This window comes from Mytilus californianus, unplaced genomic scaffold (genome assembly GCF_021869535.1).
Source record: "Mytilus californianus isolate M0D057914Y unplaced genomic scaffold, xbMytCali1.0.p SCAF_11, whole genome shotgun sequence".
NCBI lineage: Eukaryota > Metazoa > Mollusca > Bivalvia > Mytilida > Mytilidae > Mytilus > Mytilus californianus.
This window is the reverse complement of record NW_026262593.1, coordinates 2,632,946-2,656,410: the sequence shown is the minus strand read 5'-3', so window position 1 is coordinate 2,656,410 and position 23,465 is coordinate 2,632,946. Positions and strand designations below refer to the sequence as shown.

The following is a 23,465-nucleotide window of genomic DNA, read 5'->3' as shown; positions in this document are numbered from 1 at the left end:
GTGATACAAAAGTAGTTTGAAGATTTTAGTGTCGGGTTCGTGTTGCTCAGTCTTTAGTTTTCCATGTTGTGTTTTGTGTACTGTTGTTTGTCTGTTTCTTTTTTTTTAGCCATGGCGTTGTCAGTTTATTTTCTACTAATGAGTTTGAATGTCCCTTTGATATCATTCGCCTCTCTTGAAAGGGACAGACATAATACATGAAATAAACATCAGGGTAGTACTTCGTCAAACTTTTTGCAACAATTTCTAATACAAATAAAAAACTTTACGGACTATGTTGCATCTATCCCATCGAATTTGAATTAAGGGATACAGTAAAGTCTTCCTCTTGCCCTGACTTACATCTAGAAATTTACAATGAGTTTGTTTAAGGATAAAACTTTCAGACAAAAGAGATGAGTTCAGCTTCCCAATAAAACATTTCATTTCTATGTAGCAAAAAGTAAAATAACAAAAAATACAAATGGTTTTATATCTAGCTAAACCTCTCATTTATATGACCGTCGCATAGAATCCCACTATATTGACAACAATGTGTGAGCAAAACAGCATGAGATTGCACTGTCTATCATGATTTCCTTGATAGAGTGTTGCTGCTATTGAACCAAGAGTTCCAAGAAGTAAAGTTTAAATCATCCTTTCGAAAATGCAAAGGACACCATCACGAGTTGGTTGACCGTTATGGAATATCTGTTTCACAGTTGACGACGGATATGTTTCAAGTTTTGTCACCACAATCCTTTCCTCCTTGAATGTGACCTCCAAATTTTACTTATCAACAGATTTGTACTTACATGAGTAACACGACGGGTGCAACATGTAGAGCATGATCTGCTTACCCTTCCGGAGCACCTCACATCACCCAGGTTTTTGATGGGGTTCGTGTTGCTCAGTCTTTAGTTTTCTATGTTGTTTTTGTGGATTGTTATTTTTCGTCGTTTTTTTATTTTTCGCCATGGTATTGTCAGTTTGTTTTCAACTTATGAGTTTGAATATCCCTTTCGTATCTTTCGCTTCTCTTTTATTGTACTTGTATGGTTACGTTTAACATCGATTCACTTTTGAGACACATTTATATGTCACCATTTCCGTATGCAATTGTTGGACAACATTCTAGAAACATGTATAGACGTTGGTTGTGAAAGCTGTTAGAATATTAGCTCTCCATGTGCAAACAGAAGCAAAACATATCGGATTAGATAATTCAACCTAAGTGAGACAAGATCTTAATGTAAGTCGCAAGTTTCGTAGCCCTTCTAACATCCTTCAATATTAAATGTGTATGTGGTCGTCAATTAAACTAAAAAAAATACGTCCCGTAAACGGGCATATAAAACAAATATTGAATTGAATATGTAGACGGTTATAATGAATCAACTAACAACAGAATATTGCATCGTTCTTCGAATCTAAATATGTTTTCTGAAAAAAGTATTACAAAATACCGAACTCCAAGGTATATTCAATAAAGAGATGCGCCATGAGCGCATGATACACCCGTCGTTTTTTCAGAGAATAAAGTTCCATAACTCCTCAATGTCATTTCAGAATGTATAAAAAAAACTTAAGGGAGGTTACTTTCATAGATATAAACCAGTCACCAAAGTTTCATGAAAACGGCTCAAAGCACTTTTGAGTTATTGTCCAAAAACTGGAAAATCCCCCTTTTTAATGAATAAAACCCATAACACGGAAACGTAAAATCTAAAATTTATAAAAATCGAAAGCGAGCTCACGTCTGTCATACACTTATCCGGAAATTACCCTTAACCTAGGAATTTACCTTTAATCCGATACCCTTAACCCGGAAAATTAAAAAAAAATGGATCAATTTTCAACGAAACAAAATATTACATCGAGGCTTTTGATAGCATTAATCTTTGATTAAATAATGATTTAGATATTCAAAATTTTCAGCATTTGAGAAAATTCAAAAATATTTAACTAGACATTATTTTAGATCCCACCAGCTACATTCTTATGTCAGTGTAAGATCAAAGTATAGGCCATCAAAAATAAAACTTTATTCAATTTTTGTACTCAAAAAGTAGAACTTCTTCTGAATACTGCAGATATGTTTATTAGATAAAAAAAAATATTCCTGGATAAGAGTATATCGTAAGAGTAATTTCCAGATTAAGAGTAATTCCCGGATAAGTGTATGACACACGTCAATAGATATGAACAATTCACCAAAGTTTCATGCAAATTGGTTAAAGCAGTTTTTAGTTATTGTCCAATATGTTGACGACCGACGGACGGACGGACAAACGGACAACGGTTTACCATAATACGTACCGTAAACGGGCATATAGAAAGGAGAAGTCCATAAAAAACTTACAAAATCAAACGTTATCAACAAACGGAAGGAGTGAAAACAACTGTCATATTCCTGACGAGGTCTCATTGCTTCGCCCCAAAATCTTTGCACGCAAATGTCCAAGAATAAGGGTAAGTGGATGGTAACCTATAATCTAAACATATGGATGGCAAAATCATTCCTCAAACACTTATTGATGCTTTGGTTGAAGAGGAGGTAAATCGTGAAAGCAAACGCATGACAAAGTGATTGATGAGGAATCAAATGTGTTATACTCCTTATAAGAGAGTCATAATGATGATGACAACTCGATTCTCTTTATACACAAGATTTTCATTCATCCCCATTGCAATACAAATTCTGATGAGCATTCAATTGTAGTACAGAATACGTATTCTAACCATGACATGCATATTTGTTTTTAAGGGTTGTTATCCAAAAAATTATGACAAAATCAAATGCTCGACTATATCAAACAAAGGATAGAATGGAAAACTGTCAAACTCCTGATTTGGAACAGGCAGAAAATGGAGGGTTAAATAGGGTTTGATAGCTTGATAAACCTCCCACTAGAATGACAGTTGTTTATAGTTCCGTGATACTGACAAAATTTGGTGAGCAACCGAAACAGAAATAAGCCATCTACTGTTCCCGTTTTGTATTGGGTTAGGTTAGTATTTTTCTTTTTTTTAGTGTCTTGCTGGCATCTATGATTCAAATTTTTGGTTGAGGAAAAAATGATTCATAGTGGCAATTTCAACACAATAGTATGGTTTTAACAGAATGATTGGCTCAAAGAAAGAAATAGAACACAAAATGACAGAAATTTCATTTTTTTTTTCACTAAAACTCGCAGGATTTATTAATTTACATAATTTATAAAGTTAAAAACTGAAACAAAATAATTTTATGCTGTTTTATTTTGATTGAGAGTACTTTAAAACAAGAATGTGTCCACAGTACATGGATTGTTTTGCTTGATATAATGCATGTTCAATTTGTGATACAAAAGTAGTTTGAAGATTTTAGTGTCGGGTTCGTGTTGCTCAGGCTTTAGTTTTCCATGTTGTGTTTTGTGTACTGTTGTTTGTCTGTTTCTTTTTTTTTAGCCCTGGCGTTGTTAGTTTATTTTCTACTTATGAGTTTGAATGTCCCTTTGGTATCATTCGCCTCTCTTGAAAGGGGCAGACATAATACATGAAATAAACATCAGGATAGTACTTCGTCAAACTTTTTGCAACAATTTCTAAAACAAATAAAGAACTTTACGGACTATGTTCCCTTTTCACGAATGTGACCTACCGAATTAGACTATTTACCGGATTTGTAATAAAATAAGCAACACGACGGGTGCCATATGTGGAGCAGGATCTGCTTACCCTCCCGGAGCACCTGAGATCACCCCCAGTTTTTGGTGGGGTTCGTGTTGCTTAGTCTTTAGTTTTCTATGTTGTGTCATCTGTATTATTGTTTGTCTGTTTGTCTTTTTATTTTTGGCCATGGCGTTGTCAGTTTGTTTTCGATCTATGAGTTTGACTGTCTCTCTGGTATCTTTCGTCCCTCTTTTGCATCTATCCCATCGAATTTATATTAAGGGATACAGTAAAGTCTTCCTCTTGCCCTGACTTACATCTAGAAATTTACAATGAGGTTTGTTTAAGGATAAAACTTTCAGACAAAAGAGATGAGTTCAGCTTTCCAATAAAACATTCCATTTCTATGTAGCCATAAAAAACTTACAAAATCAAACGTTATCAACAAACGGAAGGAGTGGAAAACAACTGTCATATTCCTGACGAGGTCTCATTGCTTCGCCCAAAATCTTGGCACGCAAATGTCCAAGAATAAGGGTAAGTGGATGGTAACCTATAATCTAAACATGTGGATGGCAAAATCATTCCTCAAACACTTATTGATGCTTTAGTTGAATAGGAGGTAAATCGTGATAAGCAAAGGCATGACAAAGTGATTGATGAGGAATCAAATGTGTTATACTCCTTATAAGAGAGTCATAATGATGATGACAACTCGATTCTCTTTATACACAAGATTTTCATTCATCCCCAATTGCAATACAAATTCTGATGAGCATTCAATTGTAGTACAGAATACGTATTCTAACCATGACATGCATATTTGTTTTTAAGGGTTGTTATCCAAAAAGTATAAAAAAAAAATGACAAAATCAAATGCTCGACTATATCAAACAAAGGATAAAATGGAAAACTGTCAAATTCCTGATTTGGTACAGGCAGAAAATGGAGGGTTAAAAAGGGTTTGATAGCTTGGTAAACCTCCGTTTGATAGCTTGGTAAACCTCCCACTAGAATGACAGTTGTTTATAGTTCCGTGATACTGACAAAATTTGGTGAGCAACCGAAACAGAAATAAGCCATCTACTGTTCCCGTTTTGTATTGGGTCAGGTTAGTATTTTTCTTCTTTTACTGTCTTGCTGGCATCTATGATTCAAATTTGTGGTTGAGGAAAAAATGATTCATAGTGGCAATTTCAACACAATAGTATGATTTTAACAGAATGATTGGCTCAAAGAAAGAAATAGAACACAAAATGACAGAAATTTCTAAAAATTTGAAATTTCATTTTTTTTTTCACTAAAACTCGCAGGATTTATTAATTTACATAATTTATCATGTTAAAAACTGAAACAAAATAATTTTATGCTGCTTTATTTTGATTGAGAGTACTTTAAAACAAGAATGTGTCCACAGTACACGGATGCCCCAATTGCACTATCATTTTCTATGTTCAATGGACCGTGAAATTGGGGTCAAAACTCTAATTTGGCATTAAAATTAGAAAGATCATATCATAGGGAACATATGTACTAAGTTTCAAGTTGATTGGACTTCAACTGCATCAAAAACTACTTTGACCAAAACAGGAATCTGATGTTCAGAAGTTGTCGTTTGTTGATGTTGTTCATAAGTGTTTCTCGTTTCTCGTTTTTATATAGATTAGACCGTTGGTTTTCCCGTTTGAATGGTTTTACACTAGTAATTTTTGGGGCCCATAATAGCTTGCTGTTCGGTGTGAGCCAAGACTCCATGTTGAGGACCGTACTTTGACCCATAATGGATTACTTTTATAAATTTTGACTTGGATGGAGAGTTGTCTCATTGGCACTCATACCACATCTTCTTATATCTATTTAACCTAAAGCGGGACAGACGGATGGAAGATCGGACGCACAGACCGAAAAACATAATGCCCCTAGGTGGGGCATAAAAATTGAAGGAATTTATAGCACAGGTAATTTTGGTCCAAGTTGATGGTAATGAAGCACTTAAACCTTACATTATTTAGAAAGCTTTTTAAAATACAATATTTATATATCTATCTGTTTGTCTGCGTGGCAACAAATATAAACAAAAACAGAAATTGACTAAAAATCAAAAATCCCTTAAAAATTTGGTACAAAACAGTCGTAAAAGTGTAAGTGTAAATGAGAATATTGAGGGTTGACATTTTAGATTTGAAAGGGAGGGAGTAATTCCAGTCCATGTACTCACTTTTTTTAATTCTAAAAGGCATATCACAATATACTCATTTGATGTTAATATTAAGAAACAGTAATATTTTATATTATTTCATCAATCGATATAATGCCGCCCTGATCACGATATAACTTCAGCTTGGAGTAAACCATATTCGAAGTAAGCACAGAAAAGGTCTGGATCAATCTTCGGTAAGTTAACGTGTACAGGATTGGTTTCAAAGTTTTTTCAAGTGTACCTTCTACTTTAAATGTGTTTCAATAGTCTTTTTGTTTCCTCTTATCATGGATTTTTACAAGCAGGGGTAAATATAAAATATACAATAAAATGATAAATTTATACAATTTTAATTGATACATATATCAGACAAAAATAAAATAAACTAAAACAATTCAAGGACTTAAAATATATACCATTTGAAACAATAACACAGTTCTCATGAAAACATTATAACAGACATTTGATTTTCTGAGATATTCTTATTTCCATATTATGCAAAACTTTAATAAGCATATGAAGCAATTTATATAATAAGGCTAAAATATTGTACTGTCACAAGAATTAGTAAGAGGTAGAGCCAATTTCCCCTTTTTTTCACACCAGTTATTTTTCAAAAATCCTCGATAGCTAGCAACATTATGGCATTTTACTAAACATGTGATCAAATTAAAAATACCCATTGATGCTAAAATGCAACTGTTAAATTTTAGAATAATTTTAGTATTTATAAAACAAAATTAATAAGAACTTAATTAATTGCAGAAAAAAAATTTGTATTTAATGAGTATATGCTAGATTATTGAAAAATATTTAACGGTAAACTGTAAATAAAATACATGGGAAATTAGTTACCTCTTAAAGGGCATTAGCTGTCAAATTATGTAACTTACTCAAGCTGGTGCTAGGGGTCGTCTTAAACTTGCAGTGAGGTGAGTTTTTATGCTCCTTGTTGAAGGTCACTGTGACTTTGAGATGAAGAACAGCAAAAAAAGCGTTGTTTCTTTGCTTTTTGTATGTTTTTTGCTGTGCATGTACTGATTTTGTGTCATTGATGGATACCCCATATCCTTTGTTTTTTTTATTATGTAAATTATCATTCAAATCTACTCAAATTCTCCTTTTTTGATTCATAACATACTAAAACGTATATCCAAATTACAAAAAAGTTCTAAAGAAACAGTTAACAATGCATTGACTCATTATAATGTATCAGTTTTTCATATATAGTTTAGACTAGACTGATATCCAGTTAAATAGTGAAATTTAAGTTCACATGAACACCAATTTAAATGACATTGAATTATTAACTTGCAAGCTAATAATATATCAGTGATGTTTTTAAGCTTATTTGACAAAATTGAACCATACTGATTGCTAATAGTGAAATATTATTTGAAACAAAAGAAGTCATCTTTTTTTTTGTCAACTTCGTACCTAATGTTTAAAAGTAGCTGTCAGTAAGAAAAACAATTTCTGTCCACAATCCTTTGTCCTACAATCCTAACCTACTATTTGTTTACACTTAATTCAATCAAGCTCAAAGTTCCTATCAACTTCTATCAGATAATTAGCAAAATAAACAAGCTTGAATAAGAAATTGCTTTTCATCTTAAACAAGAATGTACTACGATATTTTGATATTCTTTTTAAATTTGTGTGTCAAAATATGTGACTCCAACAAGGTCAAATCCAACCGGCAACCTTAAGTTTGGCAGACAACCTTGTGACCTGATGTTTTAATTCAAAAAAAGACCTGTGACCTTTAATTGGAAATAAGAAGATGTGGTATGAGTGCCAATGAGACAACTCTCCCTCAAAGTCAAAATTTATAAAAGTAAACCATTTTAGGTCAAAGTACGGTCTTCAACACAGAGCCTTGGCTCACACTGAACAGCAAGCTATAAAGGGCCCCAAAAATTACGAGTGTAAAACCATTCAAACGGGAAAACCACATTGTTATTGTTAAAATTTGCTTAAAAGTGACTTAGTGACCTTGTGACTTAAGGGGGTTACCCTAATAGAGCACCAACTACAATTGTCATCATTTCCTATATTTATACTTAAAGCCCCCTTTTTTGTCTTCTTATTATAATGTTCACTATTGTTTTTGGTTTTACAAACAATAATACATGTTTTAACTGAATCTTAGAAATACACACACCCATCATGACTATCTGGATTGTTATACCATGTTAAATGCACTGAAAAATCTCAAATTGACTATAAAAATAAGGCCTTTTGTAGCTTGGTATGCAGTGTGGGTTTTGCTCATTGTTGAAGGCAATACAGTGACCTATAGTTGCTAACATCTACATTATTTGCAATCATATTACATCTCCCTATTTTATATTAAATTGTCAATGTGGTGATTTTATATAACTGGTTATTGACATTTTAAGATTTTTCTTTTTATGTATATAAAATGCATGCTTGTCAGTAATGAAGAACATGTGAATGCCCTGCTGAGAACATGACAACTCCAACAAAAACCCTTTATCTTCATCTCATCCACAAAATAATTAAATAGTTTATATATGTATATAAAGGTAAGTGAAAATTAGAAATCAGAAAACCTGACAACACTTCTGAATATATTTACAATATATATATGAGTCATAAAACACAGCTTGTAGTTATTGCACAATACTGGAATCAAGAAAAACATAAGCAAAAACATTTAATCACAAAATATATACTTTAAAAAAGACAAATTGTATGCATAAACAGAAAATGCTTATCTGGCAATGTTTTGGATAATACTTTTTAAAACATAAAAATATTTCAACAAATCCATTTCATAACCCTCTCAAAATTGTATTTTTGTTCGGCACCAATGTGGCTTTAAGAGGGTATCGAGGGATTTATTCAAATTACGTATGATGTCTACGATCTACGTTTTGAGACTTTCACTGTCCGAGGTAAAATTTGATATGAGATTTAAACCCTTCAGATGTTATAACTATTACCTATTTTCTATTTGACTAAATGCTGTCAATTATGTAAACCAACTTGTTTTCGTGGATACTTTATTTTACGGACTTAGAAGCCATTTATTTTTGTGATTTTCTAATTTTCTTGACATATTTATATAATGTAAGATCCTAATCTAACATATTTGTGACATTAATGTTGGTGTTGCTTTCTACCAACGAAAATAAGTTGGTTTATAGTAGTAAAAAGCAGTATAGGTGCATTATCAGAAATATATTTAAATTTGACTTTTAAAACCATATAAATGCACTTGGAGACAGACATTGGTAATAATGCATTGATTTTTAAATCTTTGTAGAAAGGACATAAATATTGATAATAAATTTTTAATTTCATCTGGTTAACTAGTGATCAAACCTTTCTATCCCTTTTTACTACTGCCATTAAAAATAACAACAATACTTAACAAAATTACTCTCACAAAAATGAATGATGCATGATTAGAATCAAACCATACTTAAGCCAGCGAACATCTATAAAAAATATAACACAATGCACTCATACATAAACACACTGATCACGCATCAACTCTCTTAACAAAAATAATATTTAAATTTCAAACTGTATAACATTTTGATATTTAAGGTGTATATCAAGCAAGACAATATTGACCATTTTCCCCATATATGACCCTTCCAGAAACGGTCCCAATTTTCCTGGAGTGGTAATACTTGTACATGTACCAAAACAACAGGCAAGGCTCTTACATTGGAGTTTTTATGAGAAATTTAAATCGTAATACAGAAGCACTTCATAAGTTTCACCAGTACAATCTTTTTATAGTTAAGAGATACTGCTGTCTGCAAAATGTTCAACCAACTGCTTTTATTAAACTTCATTTGACCCCAGTGACTACTTCATTTGACCCCAATGATTACTTCATTTGAACCAAGTGATTACTTTACTTGACCCCAGTGATTACTAAATTTGACCCATGATATTTGGATCTTTTCTTGAACAAACATTAATAAGGAAATGGTCACTTGTTCAAAACAGTTTCTGAAAAGCATACAATCAATCTAGATAAAATAAGTCACTATTGACTAAATCACATTAGGCAGAAATGTTTTAAAATGACATTTAAAGCAACCCATTCTGTTTAATGAATTTATACTATTGAGACAGTTTTATTTTTTTTGTGCTTAAATTTTGTAGGAACTGGTCCCTTCTTTTTTATGTCATGGTATAAAGCAATGTCCAGCATTTTATAAAACAGAATAAAATAGCATACAATGCCATACATCATACATGACAAATCTCCATTTGTGATGGTTTTGTCCACTTCTAGCTGTACAATTAACAAACAAGTATTTTACAGGTGCACGTTCAGAATATTTGTTTTGGGGGGTATGTTTGGCTATCTAATCATAATTGAGAGGAGTGGCACTTTTTAGTATTCCCTATCTTTGGAGCTGCACCTGAAAGCAGATTATACTATTAGCTTTGACTTGTCTATTTAGCAAGCATGTACAGCATATTTTGTGGTTTTCAAATCTGCAAACTGGACAAACTTGGAATAGTGAGAAGGTACATTTGAAGAAGAAACCATTTCTTGGCAGTACCTTGAATGTGATGTATACAGTCTAACTCTTTTAATCATAGCATACCAATTTTAATTGATACTGTTGGTTCATTTATTCCATTGAATTTCACAGCGAGCCAAAGGTACATTTTTCATTAACTAAATGCAAAATTGAAAACCATCGATTACAAGAAAACACAAGCCACAGATATTAGCAACCATTAGCAAAAGTAATATGACAATTATTATAAACAGAAAGTTACTAAGTCGTCTATTGCACTAAACTTTGACCCCAAATGCATTAAAATATTGGAAAATTTCTAAACTAATATCCAATATCAAGTTGGACTTTGTTCAACGCTATTGTCCATAGATTCTGATTGGTCAGTTTGTTCCACATGTCGCCGTAATAATTCAGGATTATTTGAAGCCATATTAGAAAAGTCTCTGAACACCTCATTAAATGTATCATCAGTATTCCCCATGTCACTATCTTCTTTCATTTGCTCATTTAATTTGGCAAGTCTTAATCTAAAATAAAAATAATATTATAATATAATACCTGGCTTTCATCTTTTTTCAATTATAAAAAAAAACTAATTGACAGTTTTAATCCTATTCTTTGTCAAGGGAAACAAGGAGACAAGTAAGATGCACTGACATAAGAGACTCTCAATAATAAAGAGCTGCACCATGCGCGCATGATACGCCTTTACTTTTTCAACGAATAAAAAGTTCCATTACTCCTCAATATCATATCAGAAATTTATAAATAAACTGTTGACACAGAGATATGTCTCGCCTAATGGCATAAAATTCATAAAAAGACAATCTGATGGACAGCAACATTGTCTATTAATTCAATCACTGGACCATGATCTAGTGGGCAGGGCCTGAAAATGGTTGACAAACTGAGAGGTACAGACAGTTATGTAACTTTATAAAAAATTTCGTTGTTTATTGTAAGTAGTTCCTATTAATATAACTTAAGCAGAAAAACTTAACATTGAAAATTGCAAATTAATTTAAAGTCACTGGACCATTTCCCAGGGGACAGGGCCTCAAAATAGTCGTCAAATTGATATGTACTGATAGTAATGCAACTTCATACAAAATATCATTGATCTATCACAAGTAGTTCTTATCAAACTGACTTCACTGGACGTTAGCAACCAACAATCAATCAATCTTATCAAATTGACTTAAGCAGAAAAACTTAACATTGAAAATTGCGTATTAATTTAAAGTCACTGGACCATGTCCTAGGGGGCAGGGCCTCAAAATAGTCGTCAAACTGATATGTACTGATAGTAATGCAACTTCATACAAAATATCATTGATCTTTAACAAGTAGATCCTATCAAACTAACTTAATCAGAAAACTTAACTTTCTTCGCCGGGCGAGACAAAAACTAAAGGGAGCTTATTTTAATAGATATAAACCAGTCACCAAAGTTTCATGAAAACTGCTCAAAGCATTTTTGAGTTATTGTCCGAAAACTGGAAAATTCTCCCTTTTTTTATGAATAAAATCTCATGACTTGGAAACGTAAAATCTAAAATTTATAAAAATTCAAAGGGAGCTTACATCAATAGATATAAACAATTCACTAATGTTTCATAAAAATTGGTTAAAGCATTTTTGAGTTATTGTCCGACATGTTGACGACGGATGGACAGACAAACAACAGTATACCGTAATACATACCGTAAACGGGCATAATAAAAATCAGCCATAAAAACACAAACATTCCTGCAGGTACATATACAGGAGTTATCATTGAGGACATTTGTATTGATAACTGGTAAAGCAATTCTACAAATACTGTTAATATTGCCTGATAACACCATATTATTATAAAAACAAACACATCAAGATTATTTCAGTGAAGGCATCATCAATATTCATTATTGAAGGATATCACTTTTCCTTAGAAATCCATTCAAAATAGTAGAATACCATTACAATTGATTGATGGCTGATTAATGTCCAGCAACAAGTTTATAATGCATATCTAGAACAAGATTAGGAAACTTTTAACATGGTTTTGTTTTGTTGATCTTTTTTTTAGTTCAATGTTGATCAATAAATACATATTTTAGTAATATTGTGTTGAAGTGTTGCTGCCTCAGTGATATTTAATTCAAATCTTCTTATATTTGTATCCTTAGTCAACAGGTGAGTACTTACAGTGTGACAATATCTGCATTAGCAGCATCTACAGCTATCTGTAATGGATCCTGTTGTAAAAAATAAGTATTGTTTTACAAATAAACAACTCAGGATGCCTGGGTAATTCTCTCTGGTTTAACTTACTATTCTGTTTCTTGATAATGTTGATTTGTTCTATTGCAAGGGTGTCCAATATTTTTATAAATTCTTTTTTATAAACTGATAAAATGTATCAAGTTGGCATGACACTTCAAAAACGTTATATTCAACAGAAAATATTGTCTAGTAGAATGGACCAATTGTTTACCTTAAGAGAGTCATGAACTTATATCTAAAGTGGAAGTACTGCTATAATAGGGTTTCTTTCTATAAATGTGAACAATTCATCAGACTACTAGGAGTCAATATATCTCACTTAATACAGACCCAACTTTACCAGAAATTTTAAAAAATTTGTCAATTATATTTTTGGGAAAATTATACCAATAGTGCAATTCAGTTTGACTTAAATTGGTTTATAGAGATATCTTAATAACATACTGTAAATTCAGAAATTATTGTGATGTTTTTATTATTGCGAAAAATGCGACAGGGTTATAATCGCAATAATTTAAACTCGCATTTTGAAATTTTTTATATGAATTAAACAGGATTTTTCTCAATATCGCAAAAATTAAAAAAATCGCATTTTAGTCTAAAATGACAAAATCGCAATAATAAATGCACGCAATAATTTCTGAATATACAGTATTTGATTTGGATGCAAAGTTATAACAATTATACACCCCTTTGAGCAAGGTAAGCTAAAATAGGTTTAATGAAACAATCAGTCTTGATGCTAATTCAATTAAATTTGAATGATGAGACTTGATGAGATCTGTAAGGAGTGTTGTTTCTGATTGTTTTATCAGCAGTATCAAACTTACATCTGTGGTTAACTAAGCTAGCTTCCTGTTGAATCTACTTCATTTTGAATTAGGTTTCCAAATTATGAGCTGTTTTTTCTAATTTTCAAATATGAAATGGTAATCTAGTTGCCTTAAGTAGCCAGACATTTTTTTCTTACCTTTCCATTGGCATCAGGTGAATGAAGGTTAGCACCCCTCTTCAGAAACTGACAAACTTGTCTGAAAAAAGGTAAAAAAGAAGTCAAATATTGTTTGTAAGAAAAACAATTATAAACATTGTGTGTTTCTGCTTAATTGCCTGCTCAAGATCTTAAATAAGCCAAGTTTAACCTTTCATGCCTCATCTGGTAAAGCCTGAAACTCATAATCAATTTTTCAACAAAATTCTCATCATGCTGAAACATGTCATGTAAAATCAATAAAATTCTTCGCTGAACACAGCCTGATACGACAGCAGAGGTCGAACCCTGAACAGTTGGGGCAAATTTGGACACAATATTCAAGCTTGATACTGTCTGACATTTTTTGACATAATATAGGTTTCTGACACAAAATAAATGTGGTCAAAGATCTTATAAATCCATTGCGCAATACTGTGCAATTGAAGATTTCTTCTTGAAACTTTTCAAAAATTCCAAATTTTAAAAATTTTGAAAAAAATAATATGAATTCCTTAAAAAATTAGAAAAAAATTTCCCCCCCCCCCCCCCAACTTTTTGAAACCCCCCTTGGAGCAATAACCCCAAAACTCCATCCCAGCCTTTCCTTTGTAGTATGGAACCTTGTAGTACAATTTCAGAGAGATCCATACACTTACACACAAGTTATTGTCTGGAAACTAGAAAAATGCTTGTTTTTGGCCCCTAATTCCTACATGTTTGGGGCAATTAACCCCAAACTCAATCCTAGCCTTCCCTTTGTTATATGGAACCTTGTGGTACAATGTCAGAGAGATCCATACACTTACACACAAGTTATTGTCTAAAAAATTGAAAAAAGCTTGTTTTTGGCCCTTTTTTGGCCCCTAATTCCTACATGTTTAGGGCAATTAACCCCAAACTCAATCCAAGCCTTCCCTTTGTTATATGGAACCTTGTGGTACAATGTCAGAGAGATCCATACACTTACACACAAGTTATTGTCTGGAAACTAGAAAAATGCTTGTTTTTGTCCCCTTTTTGGCCCTTAATTCCTAAACTGTTGGCCCCCATAACCCCTAAAATGAATCCAATACTTCTACTTGTGGTATTAAACATTGTGGTACAATTTCAGAGCAATCAAAATACTTATACACAAGTTATTGTCCTGAAACTAGAAAAATGCTTGTTTTGGACCCCTTATTCCTAAATGGTTGGGACCATCATGTGCAAAATCAATACCAACCTTCCTTTTGTGGTATTGAACCTTCTTAAAAAATTTCATAGAGATCCATTCACTTAAACTAAAGTTATTGTCTGGAAACCAATGTGTCATCGGAACCACTTCTTACAAACCTACCTGATGACTTCATCAGTGTCAGGAGAAATCAGTGTAATTAAATTCTTGTATACATACCTGGGGTAAAAGGAGAAGTGTCAATAAGAGGGCAAATGGAGTCTTCATGTTTTTCATCAACTTACCCTGTATTGCCATGCATAACAGCATGGTGTAATGGCATCCGTTTGTTTTTATCTTCCCTGTCTAGTTTGGCACCATTTAACATTAAAAACTCACAAGCTGATAGAGAACCCTGGAAAAAAAGACAGAAAATGATATAAAATGGCGTTCTAAGAAAGTGTTAATATTTTTGGATTTTGCTGTTAGTTATAGATAGAAAGTTTAATATAAAACAATTTGCACAGTGCAAAATCCAAACCACAAATTTCAGAACCCATGAACTACCAATTTTCTAAATAAATCTCTAAAACTGTCATTCATTAATTTTCACTTTTACAGTAAAGTGTATCAAGATATTTTTAAGTATGCTAAGAATTCCCTGATATTTACATAAAAGGAATATATCAAATTGAGTTTATTATTCAAGATTAAGGAATAAATTAAATGGAATAAGTAATTTGATTGAAATAGATTGAATGGGAAAATGTTTAAAACATAAACTATAGAACACAAGTAAACCTATTCCAAATATTGTCCATCTACAGAAACTGAAATATATTTTGCAAAATTACCTTTCATATTAATATTACTTATAATATTTCAAGTCACTAACATAATCAGAGCATGTTCCAAAGTGTTTAAAATTTAACAATATCTAGGTATAAACTTTATTACTGATTCAATTTATATATTTTCTAATGTTCTGCAAAAAATAACATTGTGAAAAATGACTACATTAAGAATAAACTCTTCTTAAAACAATACACTTTGTTCCTCACATCTGAAAATTAAACTGCATTTACTTTAATGTCAGATTGAAATAATTCTGTAATCTGCACAAAAATGCAAAATTGACAAAATATTAAATTCATTTAACATATTGAAAAATTGTAAGTATTAGCAAACAGTAAGAAGGTTACTGAGAGATCCAAAAAGTGCCAACGCGTTACAACTCATCACGGTCAAGCTGCTGACCAAATATGAACTCATTCTGTTAGTAATGCATGGGAAAAGTGTGAAGAAAAATATTTGCTGGACAAATGGGTGGATAAGGTGGAATGCAACAATATATACATTGTAGTCCTCTCTCCTAGAGTGATGGTATAAAATTATCAAACAAAATTGTTCATAAAAATTGCAAAAATGCACAAGCTGTCAAACAAAATTGTTCATAAAAATTGCAAAAATGCACAAGCTGTCATGCTAGCATACCCACTCATAATTCATACATTCAGCATACAGCAGGTATGTGTCTAACAGATCTGAAATCTGCTGTCCAAATACGAAGTCTTTCTGTTTAGCAGTTTCAAAGATAAGTGTAATGAAAATAATTGTTGGAAGAATGAATGGACTGACATACGGGCAAACAGACAGACAGAAGGACAGATGGACAAACAGAGGGATGGACAGACAGAAGGACAGATAGACAAACAGAGGGATGGACAGACAGAAGGACAGATGGACAAACAGAGGGATGGACAGACAAGGTGATTGCAATATAGCCCCCTATCCTAGAGTTGGGGTATAATAACAAGAATTTGAAAAGGATAAATTAAGCATACAAAAAAACAACAAATAGCTGACTTCAAACTTAGGAAGCAAAGCTCATTAGCTATAACATTAAACAGCAAAAGCAAAACAGGTCAATAAAATGTTTCTGTTTTAAAGGGGCACTAGCTGTCAAATTCATGTTCACCGATTTGACTCAAATTCTCATATTTGATTTATAACAATGTAAAACATTTATCCAAACTATTTAAAGTCTAAAATAAACTGTAAACATGGACATGGGCATGATAACATGTAGCTTCGTTTCGTGTGTATTTTAGTCTAGATGCCATTTAATTACCGGGTAACTATCGAGTTGACCTCCAAAATCATCCCATGACCATATAAGCGATGTAAACATAAATAAAGATATAAATAGATTAAGCGAACTCATACTATTGGATTTTTCTAGGTCTGATTAATTTCATATTATAGATTAAAGATATATGTTTATCATCGTTTTTACCTGTATAAGAATGATTTTTTGTGGATCGGATCAGTCAATCAAATGATTTACCTTTGTTTCACTTTCAATGTTGACATTCTTTTCCTTTAAATAACTTTACACATACAATTCACGTGTTATCCATCTCTAGCTAAGGGGTTAAATTGAAGTTCACATGAATACGGATTCAATGAGGTTGAATTATTCACTTGCAAGTGAATAATTCATCATCAATGTTTCTTAGCTTATTTTGACAAAATTGAACCATACTGGCGGCTAAAAGCGAATAATTATTTCACTATTTCACTTTCATTAATGATTGAACAAAAAAAAATCATATATTAGATTTTTTATATATCTCGTAGCTAGTGCCCCTTTAAGTAGCATAAATTCATTTTACAGTTTTTGCCAGTAAATCTGGACTTTTTAATACTGTGGTTTCATTATTATTCATGGGATACCAATTTTCAAGGATATTATGGGTACAGTTGAACCAAGAATTTAAATGTTCAACGAAGTACTCATCTTGCAGATTTATTGAATAAACTGTTATCACAGAAATATGTCTCGCCTTTTTGTAATTTTGATAATGCAAATGTTGAAATTAAAATAGCAATACTTTAACATGTAAGTTATGAAAATATTCAAAGTCGATGAACCATGACTGAAGGTACATGGCTAAACAATCTCCATGGAATGAGATGTGCCAATGCTAATACAACTGCATACCAAATACCATTGACTTATTATAAGTCGTTCCCTTTAAACAAACCTAAACACAAACATTAACTTGTAAACTATGTAAAAGTTTCAAAGTCATTGAACCATGATCAGGGGTGGGGCTATATAATCTCCATGGAAACAATACTTGCAAATGCCAATAAATTTGCATATCAAATATCATTGACTTAACATTAGCAGTTATTCTTAAACTGATCTAATCACAAACTAATACATGTAAACTAAGCAAAAGTTTCAAAGTAAATAGACCATGACTGAGGGGGCGGGGCCAAATATTCTCCATGGAAATGAGATGTGCTAATGCTTATACAACTGAACACCAATTAACATTGGCCTACCACTAATGGTTCCCCTTGAACTGACCTAATCACAAACTAATACATGTTAACTTAGCAAAATTTACAAAGTCTATAGACCATGACTAAGGGGGCGGAGCCAAATAATCTCCATGGAAATGAGATATGCCCATGCTTATACAACTGCATACCAAATATCAGTGACTTACCACTAGTGGTTCCCCATAAATTGACCTAATCACAAACTAATACATGTAAACTATGAAAAGTATCAAAGTCAATAGACCTTGACTGAGGGTGCGGGGCCAATAATCTCCATGGTAATGAGATGTGCCAATGCTAATATAACTGCATACCAAATATCATTGACCTACCACTAGTGGTTCACCATGAACTAGACCTAATCACAAATTAATACATTGTTGATGCCGACGCCACCGTCGCCGGAAACAGCATACCTATGTCTCGCTTTTTGACTCCGTCAAGGCGAGACAAAAACCCCGAAACTAAATATCCACAAAAATGAAATTTTTCCTTAATCCACAAAAATCAGTATCCACAAAAACAAATGAATCCACAGTATTGTAATTTCAATAGAATTCTGTTTATTTGTAATAAACTTTATTTATTAGCAATTCAATGTATACAAGTTATAATCCAAGCAAATGTAATTATGTGGTAAAAAAGGAAAAATAAAAATCCTTAGTAAACTACTGACACCATTTAGAAACAATGAGAAAGACTGTCTATTGACCCTAGCTTATATACTGATTCAGAAACATGTAATAACAGACATATATATCATGGTCTGCTTGTTTCTTGCATCAAAGTTATTTTTAAATTGCTTGCTCAATATTTTGTTTTTCGTTATATGTCAGTTGGAAAACATTAAAAACAGATGTTTTTGTTATTCTCATAATAATTTAAAATCAGTTGAAACTTTTAAACAAGTTGGACATGGAAACTTAAAATCTGCTACAGTTGGTCAAGTCTACAATATTTGAACTCACATTTTGTCAAGAGTATCTCATCAAAATATCAAGATAGTTGAAATTTGACTCCTTAAACATTGTTAATATAAATTTGTTATAAAGGTTAATTCAAATGTATGAGTATTTCATGTGGTCTAAGTCTCTTAAAGCAAACAGTCATTCAAGGTAAACAAATCTTAAGTCAGGAGCCTGTTGTTCAGTGGTTGTCGTTTGTTGGTGTAGTTCAGGTATTTCTTGTTTCACGTCTTTTATACAGATTAGACCGTTGGTTTTCCTGTTTGAATTGTTTTACACTAGTCATTTTTGGGGCCCTTTATAGCTTGCTGTTTAGTGTGAGCCAAGGCTCCATGTTGAAGGCCGTACTTTGACCTATAATTGTTAAACTTTTTATACATTGTGACCTGGATGGAGAGTTGTCTCATTGGCACTCATACCACATCTTCTTATTTATATTGTTTATTTTCAAGCATTTTATTTGATAGTTTCCCATCGAACAGAAAATAAGTAAATGTGAAGTTGCTTCAGACAAAATTTCTGTTGCTAAAATGTATATAATTCATCAAAAATGTATATATTTTGCAGAAGAATATATTCCTAAAATTACAAAACAATTTAATAATAAAATGCTTCGCTGGGCGCAGCTTGATACGACCGAGAGGTCGAACCCTGAACAGTTGGGGCAAGTATGGACACAACATTCAAGCTTGATACAGCTCTGAATTTGGATTGTGATTAAATATTTGACACAGCATAGGTTTCTGACACAGAAAGAATGTGGTCTAAGAACTTGATTTTTTTTAATTTACCTATTATGGTCCAATGTCCAAAATCAAAATACATGGATAGATTCAGCATATCAAAGAACCCCAAGAATTCAATTTTTGTTAAAATCAAACTAAGTTTAATTTTGGACCCTTTGGACCTTAATGTAGACCAATTTAAACTAGAAGCTCTAAAGAGCCTGTGTCGCTCACCTTGGTCTATGTGCATATTAAACAAAGGACACAGATGGATTCATGACAAAATTGTGTTTTGGTGATGGTGATGTGTTTGTAGATCTTACTTTACTGAACATTCTTGCTCCTTACTACTATCTCTATCTATAATGAACTTGGCCCGGTAATTACAGTGGAAAATACTTTGTAAAAATTTACAAAAATTTACAAAATTTATGAAAATTGTAAAAAATTGACTATAAAGGGCAATAACTCCTTAAGGGGTCAATTGACAATTTTGGTCATGTTGCCTTATTTGTAGATCTAACTTTGCTGTACATTATTGCTGTTTACAGTTTATCTCTATCTATAATAATATTCAAGATAATAACCAAAAGCTGCAAAATTTTCTTAAAATTACCAATTCAGGGGCAGCAACCCAACAACGTGTTGCCTGATTGGTCTGAAAATGTCAGGGCAGATAGATCTTGACCTAATGAACAATTTTATTCTCATCAGATTTGCTCTAAATGCTTTGGTTTCAGAGATATGAGCCAAAAACTGCATTTTACCCTATGTACTATTTTTTAGCCATGTCAGCCATCTTGGTTCGCGAGCAGGGTCATCGGACACATTTTTTAAACTAGATACCCTAATGATGATTGTGGACAAGTTTGGTTAAATTTGTCTTAGTAGTTTCAGAGGAGAAGATTTTTGTAAAAAATTACAAAAATTTACGAAAAATGGTTAAAAATTTACTATAAAGGGCAATAACTCCTTAAGGGGTCAACTGATCATTTTGGTCATGTTGACTTATTTGTAGATCTTACTTTGCTGAACATTATTGCTGTTTACAGTTTATCTCTATCTATAATAATATTCAAGATAATAACCAAAAACGGCAAAATTTCCTTAAAATTACCAATTCAGGGGCAGCAACCCAACAACGGGTTGCCTGATTGGTCTGAAAATTTCAGGGCAGATAGATCTTGACCTAATGAACAATTTTATCCTCATCAGATTTGCTCTAAATGCTTTGGTTTCAGAGATATGAGCCAAAAACTGCATTTTACCCTATGTACTATTTTTTAGCCATGTCGGCCATCTTGGTTTGCGGGCGGGGTCATTGGACACATTTTTTAAACTAGATACTCTAATGATGATTGTGGACAAGTTTGGTTAAATTTGTCTTAGTAGTTTCAGAGGAGAAGATTTTTGTAAAAAATTACAAAAATTTACGAAAAATGGTTAAAAATTGACTATAAAGGGCAATAACTCCTTAAGGGGTCAACTGACCATTTTGGTCATGTTGACTTATTTGTAGATCTTACTTTGCTGAACATTATTGCTGTTTACAGTTTATCTCTATCTATAATAATATTCAAGATAATAACCAAAAACGGCAAAATTTCCTTAAAATTACCAATTCAGGGGCAGCAACCCAACAAAGGGTTGCCTGATTGGTCTGAAAATTTCAGGGCAGATAGATCTTGACCTAATGAACAATTTTATCCTCATCAGATTTGCCCTTAATGCTTTGGTTTCAGAGATATGAGCCAAAAACTGCATTTTACCCTATGTACTATTTTTTAGCCATGTCGGCCATCTTGGTTTGCGGGCGGGGTCATCGGACACATTTTTTAAACTAGATACTCTAATGATGATTGTGGACAAGTTTGGTTAAATTTGTCTTAGTAGTTTCAGAGGAGAAGATTTTTGTAAAAGATTACAAAAATTTACAAAAAATGGTTAAAAATTGACTATAAAGGGCAATAACTCCTTAAGGGGTCAACTGACCATTTTGGTCATGTTGACTTATTTGTAGATCTTACTTTGCTGAACATTATTGCTGATTACAGTTTATCTCTATCTATAATAATATTCAAGATAATAACCAAAAACGGCAAAATTTCCTTAAAATTACCAATTCAGGGGCAGCAACCCAACAACGGGTTGCCTGATTGGTCTGAAAATTTCAGGGCAGATAGATCTTGACCTAATGAACAATTTTATCCTCATCAGATTTGCTCTAAATGCTTTGGTTTCAGAGATATGAGCCAAAAACTGCATTTTACCCTATGTACTATTTTTTAGCCATGTCGGCCATCTTGGTTTGCGGGCGGGGTCATCGGACACATTTTTTAAACTAGATACTCTAATGATGATTGTGGACAAGTTTGGTTAAATTTGTCTTAGTAGTTTCAGAGGAGAAGATTTTTGTAAAAAATTACAAAAATTTACGAAAAATGGTTAAAAATTGACTATAAAGGGCAATAACTCCTTAAGGGGTCAACTGACCATTTTGGTCATGTTGACTTATTTGTAGATCTTACTTTGCTGAACATTATTGCTGTTTACAGTTTATCTCTATCTATAATAATATTCAAGATAATAACCAAAAGCTGCAAAATTTTCTTAAAATTACCAATTCAGGGGCAGCAACCCAACAACGTGTTGCCTGATTGGTCTGAAAATGTCAGGGCAGATAGATCTTGACCTAATGAACAATTTTATTCTCATCAGATTTGCTCTAAATGCTTTGGTTTCAGAGATATGAGCCAAAAACTGCATTTTACCCTATGTACTATTTTTTAGCCATGTCGGCCATCTTGGTTTGCGGGCGGGGTCATCGGACACATTTTTTAAACTAGATACTCTAATGATGATTGTGGACAAGTTTGGTTAAATTTGTCTTAGTAGTTTCAGAGGAGAAGATTTTTGTAAAAGATTACAAAAATTTACAAAAAATGGTTAAAAATTGACTATAAAGGGCAATAACTCCTTAAGGGGTCAACTGACCATTTTGGTCATGTTGACTTATTTGTAGATCTTACTTTGCTGAACATTATTGCTGTTTACAGTTTATCTCTATCTATAATAATATTCAAGATAATAACCAATAAAATGCTTCGCTGGGCGCAGCTTGATACGACCGCAGAGGTCGAACCCTGAACAGTTGGGGCAAGTTTGGACACAACATTCAAGCTTGATACAGCTCTGAATTTGGATTGTGATTAAATATTTGACACAGCATAGGTTCTGACACAGAAAGAATGTGGTCTAAGAACTTCAATTTTTTTAATTTACCTATTATGGTCCAATGTCCAAAATCAAAATACATGGTTAGATTCAGCATATCAAAGAACCCCATATATTCAATTTTTGTTGAAATCAAACAAAGTTTAATTTTGGACCCCAACTTGAACAAACTTGAAAACTGGGCCCATAATCAAATCTAAACACATGTTTAGATTCAGCATATCAAAGAACCCCAAGAATTCAATTTTTGTTAAAATCAAACTAAGTTTAATTTTGGACCCTTTGGACCTTAATGTAGACCAATTTAAAAAACAGGACCCAAAATTAAAAATCTAAATACACCGTTAGATTTGGCATATCAAAGAACCCCAATAATTCAATTTTTGATGAAATCAAACAAAGTTTAATTTTGGACCCTTTAGACCTCAATATGAACCAATTTG

General features: G+C 32.5%; 1 protein-coding gene across 2 annotated transcripts in view; it reads right to left on the bottom strand.

Annotated features, from left to right (window-relative positions):
* Positions 1-6,167: 6,167 nt before the first annotated feature.
* Positions 6,168-23,465, bottom strand: part of LOC127719372 (arf-GAP with coiled-coil, ANK repeat and PH domain-containing protein 2-like) — a 97,754-nt gene continuing 80,456 nt past the window's right edge. For both annotated transcript variants that reach the window (XM_052225474.1, XM_052225473.1), the window contains 4 exons: positions 15,050-15,159; positions 13,589-13,649; positions 12,541-12,590; positions 6,168-10,880 (listed from right to left, as the gene is read on the bottom strand). In XM_052225474.1, the coding sequence (XP_052081434.1) occupies positions 10,688-10,880; positions 12,541-12,590; positions 13,589-13,649; positions 15,050-15,159 (414 nt within the window). In that variant the 3' untranslated portion in view covers positions 6,168-10,687. The remainder of the gene's footprint in view (positions 10,881-12,540; positions 12,591-13,588; positions 13,650-15,049; positions 15,160-23,465) is intronic.